Source organism: Rutidosis leptorrhynchoides, chromosome 7 (assembly GCF_046630445.1).
Source record: "Rutidosis leptorrhynchoides isolate AG116_Rl617_1_P2 chromosome 7, CSIRO_AGI_Rlap_v1, whole genome shotgun sequence".
Lineage (NCBI taxonomy): Eukaryota > Viridiplantae > Streptophyta > Magnoliopsida > Asterales > Asteraceae > Rutidosis > Rutidosis leptorrhynchoides.
The window spans coordinates 321,906,049-321,918,035 of record NC_092339.1 but is presented as its reverse complement, the minus strand read 5'-3'; the positions used below and the strand labels follow the sequence as shown (position 1 = coordinate 321,918,035).

The following is an 11,987-nucleotide window of genomic DNA, read 5'->3' as shown; positions in this document are numbered from 1 at the left end:
CTTGTTCATAATCTTATTCAATTCATATTCATATAGCTATCTTATTTTGTGCTATAAAATTTTAACAACAAGAACATAGTTTGAATGATTTCAAACTTGTTCGCAAACTAAATAGATCCTTCTAACTTGACTTTTAAAATACTTCAAGACCTGTAATATATCATAATGATATGCTAACCTAACAAGATATAACTTGGTTTTACAAAGAACATCTTAAAAACTGAATCTACGTCGTCGGAGTGCAACCGGGGGCTGTTTTGGGTTGGATAATTAAAAACCATCTTGAACTTTGAATTGGAAGTTCATGTTCTGGAAAAATGATATTTCTTATGAATATGTTAACACATAAAAATTTCATGGTTTAACTCAAAGTGTAAGTATTTTTAGAAAAATGATCATTAAATGTTGTTTTTATGATGGAAAATGATCACTTTCATAAGTTTCACCAAAGTTTGACCTATAACCTATGATTTCGAATACAAACTAAGGTATTTTCAGTTCATATTCTTAAAATTTGACTCGATCCAAGGAAGTGGCAAGTTGAACCAACAAAAACGGAGTTGTAATGAAGAAACTACGACTAAAACAAGATTGGGTATCCGAAGCTAGTTTAGCTACGAAAATATTTGGAGAAAAAGTAAATTAATCATATCTTTTCTAATTAATATGATATTTTATATATAATTACGTATGATTTGATTTTATATATTTCAGGACCACCCGTAAACAACACGAGAAGATTAATCATAAGACCTCATGATTGTACGCAACACGTCATTTGACAACACGGTACTTTATGTACGCAACACGTCATTTGACAACATGGTTCCATGGGTTGAGATTAATTCTGATCAATACGAATACGATGGGGTCTTTATTTATTTTATTTAAGCAACTAATTGTGGACCACTAACATCGGACTGCTAACTACGGACTAAGAAAATATTAAAAGTATTAAAAGTATATATATATATGTAACGATTACTTAAAAAGAAAATATGTTGATATATTATATATATGGTTAGGTTCGTGATATCTATCGGAGACCAAGTCGAATTAAATACCTTCAAGGTAAAAGTGAGTTTCATTTGCTCCCTTTTTAATTACTTTTGCAATATATATTTTTGGGCTGAGAATACATGCGCTGCTTTTATAAATGTTTACAAAATAGACACAAGTACTTAAAAATATATTCTACGTTGAGTTGTACCACTGGCATATTTCCCTGTAGCTTGGTAACTACTATTTACATGGGTATTGTAAACGCGAATCCTGTTGATAGATCTATCGGGCCTGACAACCCCAACCGGACTGGACGACCAGTATTCAACGATTGCACAGTACTTTGTTTTGGTGACTACACTTGGTACGGTGTAGTGAGATTTCATAATAAAGGGAATATGCGACGTTGATTAAATGTTAAGTATGGTTACCAAGTGCTCAACCACTTAGAATGCTTTACATACACTTGCGAGTGTATTATGTTTATGATTATGAAATCTTGTGGTCTATTAACATATTGAAATGATTGTCATGATAAACCTATGAACTCACCAACCTTTTGGTTGACACTTTAAAGCATGTTTATTCACAGGTACGAATTAAGTCTTCTGCTGTGCATTTGCTCAATATATGGGCATTACTTGGAGCCGATCATCGCAATGGGACTAAATGTTGATGACTTCGTCCAGGTGGATTAGGACGGGTCCTTTCAAACCTAAAGGGTGATGAGAAATCATTTGCAATTGATGTAAAAGCCATTATTTATCCCTTAAATCTCAACTTAAGTTAGGGATTCAAATGAATATTACTCTAGAAATCATAAATATAAAGTTAATACATTAATTTTATAATAATTTAAAGTGTTTCATTCTAAATGATTTTCAAACATGTTATTAGTACGAAGTTCAAAATTTTGAATAATTCAAATTCAATTTATGAGCCGGTGAGTACTTAATAACTCTATTTTACCGAGCCTAAACTTTTGGCTTGTTACGGGTGGTTGGCTCCTTGCTTGCGCAACAACTCCCACCTGGCATGCCTTTCGAGTTCTGTTTTCAAGGTCCCTTAGCTCTATTTATTGAGGCAACACCAAGCGTCGATTAAGTGACGTCTTGACTGCCGCTTAGAGCATAAATTGATTTTCTGGCAGGCTTTTAAACCCATGAAAATCTGATTCTACCATTTTCATGGCGTCTTAATTTTTATTTTACTGTTTTTTTATTTTATTTTACTTTTTTATTTAAAAAAAATCTTTCTTTTTGGCCGGAGGTCCACTCGGAAGCAATCTCTTTATCCGTCGAATAAAGAGAGGGATGACTTTCTATACTGTTCTGGGTGGAGAAATGACTTGTTTTTATTCTCGGGTAGGGGAAGGATTGTCCACATCTCACCTCCTCCATACATCACTCAGGTGGTATTGAGTTTTGTTGTTGTTGTTGTTGTTGTTGTTGTTGTTGTTGTTGTTGTTGTTGTTGTTGTTGTTGTTGTTGTTGTAGTATTTAATAAAAATATAGCGACTGATAATGAAAATCTATAAACCTCAGGGGTGGATCAAGTTAATTTAGTCATTTAAATCCCCGCATCATCAGACGGTTTATTCTCACATTCAAGCAAAAACAAGCCGTACGGAACAACATTGTAATACCTGGTCAACTTTTCAGTCAACTCAAATGGTGAGGAAAATCTATGACGCTTACTTACAACTTTTGATGCTTATAATCTTGTATAGAAATATATGTAAATTGACTATGTTTTGTACAATTTTGTAACGTTTAGTGTGGTTAATTGATACAGTTTTGTAAGCCCTAATTGATACATAGATATCGGTTTTTGTGGTGCTTTATTAATGTTGGTAAATTAGTACTAGCTCACTTGAAATAGCTTTCAGGCTTTCAGCCCTATATTCTTCTATGTTCTGAGTTGTTTTATTAGCTATAATAATTGGTAATAAAGCTGTAAAATGATTGTAAGGGTGATTTGGAGAGTGATTATGTAATTTTGAATAATCATAATATATAGCCAGTTGTATCCCAGTTTTTTAAGCCCTAATTTTGTAACGTTTGACAAAATTATGATTTTTAAGTAATTTGTTCATTTTATCAACAAAAAAGGGACATTTCTGTGATGATAGGACATACGTTTTTGTGTGTTAGGGACAAAAAATATGATTTTATATTACCTTTGATAAACATTTTCCCTGCAGCTAGTATAAAATGTTACTCCATTAGTTAACCAGTATATAATTAGAAGCAAATTTGCACAAGCAGGCTTTATAGAACGATTGTTTCCCTTTCTTGCAATCATACATTTTATTCGTTTAATGTAAATCCTAACACACCTTATATAAGTTGATAAAACATGTACCTTTTTTTTCTTTGATTTTTGCTTGCAATCATACATTAATTTTTTCTTTTTCTAAATCATATTGTTAAGTATACCTGGCGTCAAGTGTTTAGGCCTTGTCTATAGTAAATGGATTCGGCATTATTTATGTATTCGGGTAGTTGCTTATTCGGTGATCTGTATTGAATGCAGTCGGATAAGCACACTATTATACTCATGCAGCGTTCTCAAAACCGATCAACTCGGACATTCATGGATTATGAGTCAATAAGTAAAGCTATGGATGGTATGCTTACTCTTTGCCTTACACCTTTAAAGTATATAGTATACCTGGCAAACCAAATCCAAAGTACTCAATTTGGGTCTAATGGGTCTTGCATATGGGTCAAACTGGTCGAATTGTAAAGTTTTCAGTTTATGATATTCGCATCCCTAAATATTGGTCCAATGAGTTTTTTAAAAACATATTAGGTCTTGGACAAATAATAAGAAATGGGTCGATCGGGTTCAAATCTACCAAGTCCAACAAATAGAGACGGGTCCAACGGGTCTTGTATATGGGTCTAATTGGTCGAGCTATAAAATTTTGAATTTTAGTTGCACGATGTAATTTTTCAAAATAAAATAAAAAATAATTAAATAATAAAAATATTTAAAACTAAAATGTTATTGAACAAAATGGTTCACGACGCGACCCAACCCGTTTGGGTCCTGACCCACTCTCAGAACCAACCCAACCCGGGTCCGGACCCAACCCATTTGACCCATTTAAATTCTGACCCGTTTTAACCCATGACCCGTTTCGACCCAAACCCATGGGTCTCTACCCAACCCGACCCGTTGCTAGGCATAGTATTTAGTAACATATTTTCTATGAGATATGGAGTGTTATTTATTTATTATTTAAATTAAAATACAACACTTGGTTGTCACAAAACTAGTTCTGTATTATTATATTATTATTTTTTACTGCTTATCGATATCTTTTCTAATGTTTGATATGGAGAATTTAAGTTAACAATGAATTCCTTAATCTGAGATGTTACATTTTATCACTTCCATTACGATATCAGGATAATATTTTTCTTATGTTTGCTGTTTGTTTGCAGGTATATGTGCGTTATATGAAAGGAAACTCAAAGATTTGAATCCAGCCATGAAAAACATCACTTACGACATTCAAGATCTTTATAATTTCATTGACGGTCTTACTGACTTGAGTGCGTTAGTGTGAGTTTCCTTTTTTTTTTTTTTATCTTCATTCTAAATAATTACCAAAAAGTTCTAAGTTTATTTTGTATTTTTAATTTAGATTTTGTTTTTATATTGTTAACTAATTAACCTTTTTATTCCACGTCACATTTTTTAAAATGTAAAACGCTTACAAGAAACAAGTTACTAGTGGACCTGGTAACTAGTTACCGTGTTGCTGATATCGACACAAAATCTTCCAGTACAACACAAAAAATGGCAATAGAATGGGTAGATTAAGTTATGGACCAGTACATAGCGGATCAATACCGTTAATCCCTATATGTAGTTATTTATGTGCTCTCATTTATAGAGGTAAATAAATTACTCTATATATCATTTGAACACAACAAATTGGTGTTCATCACACTATTATATTCCACAAGGGTATTACTCTATATATCATTTGAACACAACAAATTAATGTTCATCACATTATTATATTCCATGATTAAAATAATTATGATTACACAAATCTGCATTTCAGGTATGATCATTCTGTTCAAGCGTATCTCCCGAATGACAGACAATGGATTAGAAACCAAATGTTCAATCACCTCAAGAAACTTGCCCGGTGATACTGCACTCCCCCAGCACCAATGTATGAATGAGTTTAATGACTAAGCTATAGAGTAAGTTGGCCCAATTAATTCAAAAATCGTCTTGTTATGTGAATTTGTGATGATATTATTAATCTCTGAATGTTACCCCTGCGTAAACTGGAATCGCAGTGGTCATATCTATTATGTTATGTAGTTCTGGAGTTGATGATATATAATTATATCGAGATCCCTAATAAGCTTATATTAGTATTGATCTCTATCTGTACGATGAAGTAAATTTTTCGTACAGTATTGAAGATAGTATCTTCACTAGACTAACTGAATATCCACTTGTTTTAACTAAAAAAGTGCGATGGAGATATCGGTTAGCCTTTAGCAACAAATTTTTAACAATTTTAGACTTTTAAGTAACTCAAACATCTTATCTCAAACCGATATGGGACAAGATATTACGAACTTGCACACTAAACTTTTGACGACGTCAGGCGTACATCACCATGATTCATTCCCCAAGAGATGGACAAGTGGTGTTTCTGTCACAAACTGGGAGTATATGGCACAAATAGTATATGTAACCTGTTAAATCTAGCGAAAGCCTCTCAATAATTGAGTAATTGAATATATTTATGTTTCAACTAAATACTATGGTGAAAATAGTGGTTAGACACACCTTAAACTTGTAAGCAACTTAAACTTCTTGTCTCAAATCATTGTGGAGTGGGTTAGGTTGTTAACAACTATGGTGAAAGATATTGGTTAAAACACCTTTAAAATTTCTCAAACATCTTGTCTTGAATCAATGTAGAACGTGTTGGTTTGTTACACGTTATGTACGTGTCTCAAATCAATGTAGAACGTGTTGGGTTGTTACACGCTATGTACGAGTACGACATTGTTTATTACCTTACTACAATGTTACCAACAACATATTTATGGTTCTTAATCAAAGTTCCTAATTAAAAAATATGAATTTTGCCAACACCAGATGCCTTAAATATTCATAAAATGTTGTACATGACGGTTATATGTGGACTATTCCATGATAGTTATTGAATTTTATAGTATTTATATGTTGACTCTTCTCTGTTATTGAATGGTACAATATTAAACTGTATTATTTATATCTTAAGGATTGTCAATTAGCAAAATTCAATATAAAAAAACATACATTTTCTTGAAGCTGCTTATAAAAAAGATACAAACGAACGTAAATGTTTATTTAAAGCTGTTTTTATCATCAAAATGTTCAAATTAGGAAACAACCTATCGGAACAAATGAACAACCACATAAATGGGTTATAGTATTTAGAATAATAATACTTTCAAAGTCAAATTACTGAAACCGGCAAGCAGTTAACTTTGATTTTATTTTCTGAACTTTTCGACCCAAACCTGTTATAACATGTTACCGAACCTGCCAACTTTTGTGACGTCCATTAAAATACTAGATGAAGCAATACACGGGCAATTTGAAATGCAAAATCACAACATTTCCTACTTAACAAATAAAATGAGTGAAGTATTTTGCTCTTCATTATAAAACAACATTTTAAAACAGGATATGCATATTCACAAACTGTATATGTCAAAAAAACCCTGACTGAAACTAAACCGCCACGCTATGATTGCGCACCAGCAGCAGTTGTTGGTTCCGTTACTGAACTCGATACAATGTCCCCAACTTCATTCTTACAGAGTGGGCACGAAGCATTGATCTTCAACCACTTATCCACACACTCCTTGTGAAAAAAGTGAGTGCATGGCAACTCTCTAAGTTCATCGTTGTTTGCATACTTTGCCAAACAAATGCAACACACCTGTCAAGTAAGTAGAATACATAAATTAATGATGTTTTTATCGGATTACCTGGTGCACGTTACATTCATTTTGACATATAAGCATAAATGTAGCAAAATAAGCCAGGTTGGAGTTGCCACTTAGGTTGACGCAAAACACCTTTTCCTAAAATTATCAATCATATGTTTCAAAAAGTAGATTATTTCAACATTAGTCTAATTTCTTAAATTATACTTTAAAAGGGTTTCATATATCAAAAACACTTTGGAAAATTTTTGCTACGTTTGACCCGTTTCTTTTAAAATTTACTTGCATTTTTACGATTCTTGTGACCTATTTGAAATAAAACATAACCCGCATCAACTCACATACGTTGCAACTGCATTCACTTTGGTTGACCCAAAACACCTTTCTCCAAAATTATCAAAATCGTAACAAATATCTAGAGTCAAATTTGATCTCAAAAAGTAGATTATTTCAGAATTAGTCTCCCTTCTCGAATAAAAATTTCGAAGGGTTTCATATAACAAAAAAACTTCGGGAGACTTTCGACGCGTTTGACCCGTTTCTTTTAAGATAACTTTATTATTTATTATCCGTTTGACTTATTTGAGATAAAACATAACCCACATCAACTCACATAGGTCGCAATCGCCACTCATTTCGGCGAAAAAGCAAAAAAATAAAGGAAAAATGTGGAAACAAAGTAATGAGACATAATTAACAAAAAGAATGACTTACCGCATCTTCACCGGATAAAACACGTTCATTTTCTGTTCCTGCAGCCACAACCCCACCTTCACCGGGACCCGATTGGCTTTCTTTATTGTTTCCATGTTTAACTTTTTTAATCTTAAACTTGTATGTCGGTAATGAATTTATGGACTCTGTAGTGGCACCTCTAGTTTGTGATTGATCCTCCCTAAAGCCCAAAACTGAAATAATACAAGGGAGGCAGCAGCAGATTGTGGCACACAAGATGAATGGCATTGCATACCCGATACAGCTAAACGTAAGAAACACTATACATAGCCTGCCAAAACCATTCATTATTATTACTTAGTACAAGTAATTATAATTATATATTATATATATAATTAATAATAATAAGATGATAAATTAAACAAACAAACATGATGAGGTAATCAATGACATGTATTGGTTGTTACCTGTACAAATTGGGAGCGTCAGATGCAGAAGAATGGCCTCCAAAGATCCACACATTCCCAACAACAAACCACACTGCAAAAAAACAATCCAACCCCATTTTGAAGTATTCAACTAGTACTTTCAGCCTGCAAAACAAAACAAAAAAAAATCTATCAATAACTGTATTATTTTACAGGCATCATTTTCAAAACTTGATTTCAACTGAAAACGGATTTCTTATACTACTGTTCACCTCAGAATATTCATATCTGGCAGGTATCCCATGTAGAGTGTATAAAATATTTAGATTATATCGGATATATGACAATCAAACTAATGCAACCAATTACAGCAGAAACAGTCGTGTTTTTGTCATCACAGCAACTTAACAGCACGAGCCCTATACTTCTATTGTACATCCCATTTATCGAGATCTTTCTGCCTATACATGTACCTCATCTTCTTCCATTAAAAAAACATTAATTAAAAAATACAACTTCACTCATACTCTCACTTGATAACATAGTCTGTTACATCATACCGATATCAAGAACGTTTGTCATATCTGAAGATCTCTCTCTATGATTTTATGCAAGCTCAAATACACATGTTTTTCTCATTTTTCTAGAGCTACAGAAACATTTTGCAATGATTTCTTATGTTCTAAAAAGCAAATTTAATGCATATGTAGTGTTATAGAAGTTCTCCTGACAATTGCAATAATGGGACTTCAATGAATAATTGTGACCATTGTGAATGTAATGCATTATGGAAGTTCTACTGACGATTCTAATACTACTTGGATTCATCTTTATGTATTATGGAATTAACCATTGCTTTATGTGTCTTCTATGAATAATTGTACATCAAGTGGTCCTTAAGTGAGCTAATTTAAGAGGGTCAACTAGATTACAAATCCAACATTTTGTTCTAGCACGGATCAATAATGGAGTCTGATGAAACTTTCTAGGCACTGTTTCTAGTCTAGCCTAACAAGAATGACTGAAAGATATTAGTATTGATAATTATATATATATTCATATGTTCGGATAAATGGTATTAGTCTGTTAATCAAGTATTGATAATTATATATTCATATGTTCGGATAAATGGTATATTTTACTTAAAGCAAAACAAACTAATTGCAATCGTCTCTTCCTAAAACCATTGTTATCTTAATCTATATGTAAATCTTTAACCTATGAATTGACCTAAATCAACATTCCCTACACGACTATAAACTATTAGCACAAAGTTCTCTTATGAAAAATTTGATAAATAAAAGGCAAAACCACCTAGATTTATCATGATCCATTTCAAATATGACAATCATCAGTGCTCATTTTGTTCTTTCCTTTTTACTAAATTCATCTCATCTATTCGAAACTATATTTTTAACAAACAAACCAATCCAACTATTCTAGTTGAAGATACAATGTTTTTTCTCTTGATCAATTCCTGTTATTCAGTGATAGACAAAACTTTTTGGATCGTAGCATAACTTTAGCTTTCCAGGGAGTTACTTTTCTACCTAAGCGTAATAATAATCCAAGTATTTTTTTACTAAACCATCAAACTAACAAAACAGAAAATAAATGTTATAAAATACATGCATTTTTACAAAAACTACGTACCTTGTACTCAGTAGCAGTGATAAAAGTCGCGTTGTGGTGTTACTAGTGTCCACAACCGAAATCATAGCATTTGAAGATGAAGTTAACGAGCTAGATATAGCCGAAAGACTTCTAGGACCCGAACGCTGACGTGGCAAAGCTGTATCCTGGTCCGATACTTGATTCCTAAAATAAAAACGCCAAAATAACAACGGGAGAGTTGCAACACAACCAGAAGCATAACCAATAACCCATGTAAATAACGGAGCATGAGGACGCTCATGTCTTGATAATGACAAAACTATAACTGCTGCTATTATCTGGCTAACTGTAATAACTAACTCTATTGATATCCAATAACCAGAATTCAACGGGCTTCTTCGTGTTGCATGATCAGTCCCTCTTCTAGTAAATTGTAAATTTCTTCCGTTTGTTCCATTTGTGGTAGGAAACGAATGTTGAAAAACAGGATCACTGACACTAGTTGAAGGTATGTCTTCATTTTGTTGTGAGTTCGACCCGTTCAACCCGTTCGACCCGTGAACGGGTCTATCTTGGGTTATATCAATCACGTGCTCGTTGTGTTCTCCTGTTTGTGCTCGCTCCATTACTAATGGTGGCTCGTTTGTTTTAGTTTTACAATTTAGTCCCAATACACAAACTATCATTTACACCATCCACAATAAAGTGAAATAGTGAACACATGTAATATAAGTAGCAAAGAAAGCTTTCAAATGGGTTAAACGATACACGGTTTGTCTTATGCTGGCTACACTCAAAATCAACTTGAAAATTTCAGAATCCCGCCTCACATTGAGTAGAATTCAATCTGCAAACATGAAAAATGCATATCATGAAAATCTCAACAGCATGGAATTCAATTTTATTCCATTTTTAGAAGGATTGTAACTACCAAATTCGTTTCATGCCAGGCTAATAAGGGCAAACATTGAGAAAATTTATTTGACAATGATTGATGTTCGATAACAACTATTGATGCCAAATTGGGTAAAATAAACTACAACATCCAAGCTACTGATTATCATTAACACAAAATCAAACTAACCAGGCATTTTTTATATTATAAGATTTATACCAAATTCCAGCTCACTCACAGATTGTCCCTCCTATAATAATTATAAAATTATAGAATCGATAGCAAATAAAAACAGAAATTCATATTTTCTCATGTTCCATTTACTTTAATTATCCCTAACTGATACATTTGGCAAAGAAACTAGATAACAAAGTACCATTCCTTTAAAATTAACAGATACAACAAAGTTCTTGTATAAATATCTTTAATCAACTACTAACTACAAACTAAAGCAATAAATAAATTACATATAGAAATATAAATATAAATTGATATATACAGTATAGGAAAAAAAAATCAAATAGATGCACAAAAGTCATTCATACCTAATCCACATATATATACACAAGAAAACAAATACACCTAAAATAAAATTCAAACCTAATAATACGTAATTCAAAATTAACAACTAATAATCACGTAACTCATTGTAATACGTCGATTAAACTATCAGTTTTCATCAAATCGCACAATTCAAAACCCTAGCATCATAATTCATAATAATAATCGTATATATCAGCTAATTTTCCCAGAAAATAACGGAAGAAAGAACTAACCAGTATTTATGCGAGCAAACTAACAGAATCGGCGCAGTTGTGAAGAACAATCGTTTATTTAATTGATTTAAAAAAAAATACACAAAGACGATAAGTAATAGATGTTTTAAAAATAAAAATTGGTGATGCACATAGATACAGATAATATGTATGTATATTTAGTGTTTAACTTTGACTTTTTTATATTTGCTGGATGACGGTGACTGGATATTCTTTAGGTTGTGCCTCGAGTAACAAAATACACTAATTTAAAGATTACACGATATATATTTTTTGGGATGATTCTCACACACACTTTTTTGATCCTCACACACATATTTTAACATTTTACTCTTCTAATAATACTCAATTGGTGTGTGAGGATCAAAAAAATGTGTGTGAGAATCATCCCCATATTTTTACAAAATAGTGTATAAATAAATATACTAAATCGATCAAGCATATTTCCGTGTTCCGGTAACAAGAAGGCTCCTGGTTATATATTTGAGTGCTAAAAGTGTTGGGTAAATGTTTAGATATTGGTTATTTGCTTTTCAATCCGGAAATCGTGAATAACCAGGTGAGATGACGATCTCAAATGGTGGCGCACAATCAAGCTGGATGTATTCGACTCGGG

General features: G+C 32.5%; 2 protein-coding genes across 2 annotated transcripts; one reads left to right on the top strand and one right to left on the bottom strand.

Annotated features, from left to right (window-relative positions):
- The first annotated feature begins 2,607 nt into the window (after window positions 1–2,607).
- On the top strand, window positions 2,608–5,392 carry LOC139858650 (enhancer of rudimentary homolog). The gene is made up of 4 exons (XM_071847482.1): window positions 2,608–2,675; window positions 3,538–3,631; window positions 4,455–4,575; window positions 5,084–5,392. The coding sequence occupies exons 1-4, from the start codon at window positions 2,673–2,675 to the stop codon at window positions 5,172–5,174; spliced, it is 309 nt and encodes a 102-aa protein (XP_071703583.1). The 5' UTR covers window positions 2,608–2,672; the 3' UTR covers window positions 5,175–5,392.
- A 1,135-nt stretch (window positions 5,393–6,527) lies between these two features.
- Window positions 6,528–11,471, bottom strand: LOC139857535 (E3 ubiquitin-protein ligase At4g11680-like). Its single transcript, XM_071846342.1, has 5 exons — window positions 11,372–11,471; window positions 9,740–10,547; window positions 8,126–8,251; window positions 7,698–7,989; window positions 6,528–6,976 (listed from the first exon to the last, which is right to left on the bottom strand). Exons 2-5 carry the CDS (start codon window positions 10,384–10,386, stop codon window positions 6,779–6,781), a joined length of 1,263 nt encoding a protein of 420 aa, XP_071702443.1. The 5' UTR covers window positions 10,387–10,547; window positions 11,372–11,471; the 3' UTR covers window positions 6,528–6,778.
- Between the last annotated feature and the right edge of the window lie 516 nt (window positions 11,472–11,987).

Bases quoted from the DNA above. Each gene is read 5' to 3' on its own strand.
- LOC139858650 (XM_071847482.1), top strand. The intron at 3,632-4,454 runs GTATGCTTACTC...GTTTGTTTGCAG, and splicing joins AATAAGTAAAGCTATGGATG to GTATATGTGCGTTATATGAA. The intron at 4,576-5,083 runs GTGAGTTTCCTT...TCTGCATTTCAG, and splicing joins ACTGACTTGAGTGCGTTAGT to GTATGATCATTCTGTTCAAG.
- LOC139857535 (XM_071846342.1), bottom strand. From the start codon at position 10,386: ATGATAGTTTGTGTATTGGGACTAAATTGTAAAACTAAAACAAACGAG. The intron at 8,252-9,739 runs GTACGTAGTTTT...TTTGTTTTGCAG, and splicing joins TCACTGCTACTGAGTACAAG to GCTGAAAGTACTAGTTGAAT. The intron at 6,977-7,697 runs GTAAGTCATTCT...CTTACTTGACAG, and splicing joins TTTTATCCGGTGAAGATGCG to GTGTGTTGCATTTGTTTGGC.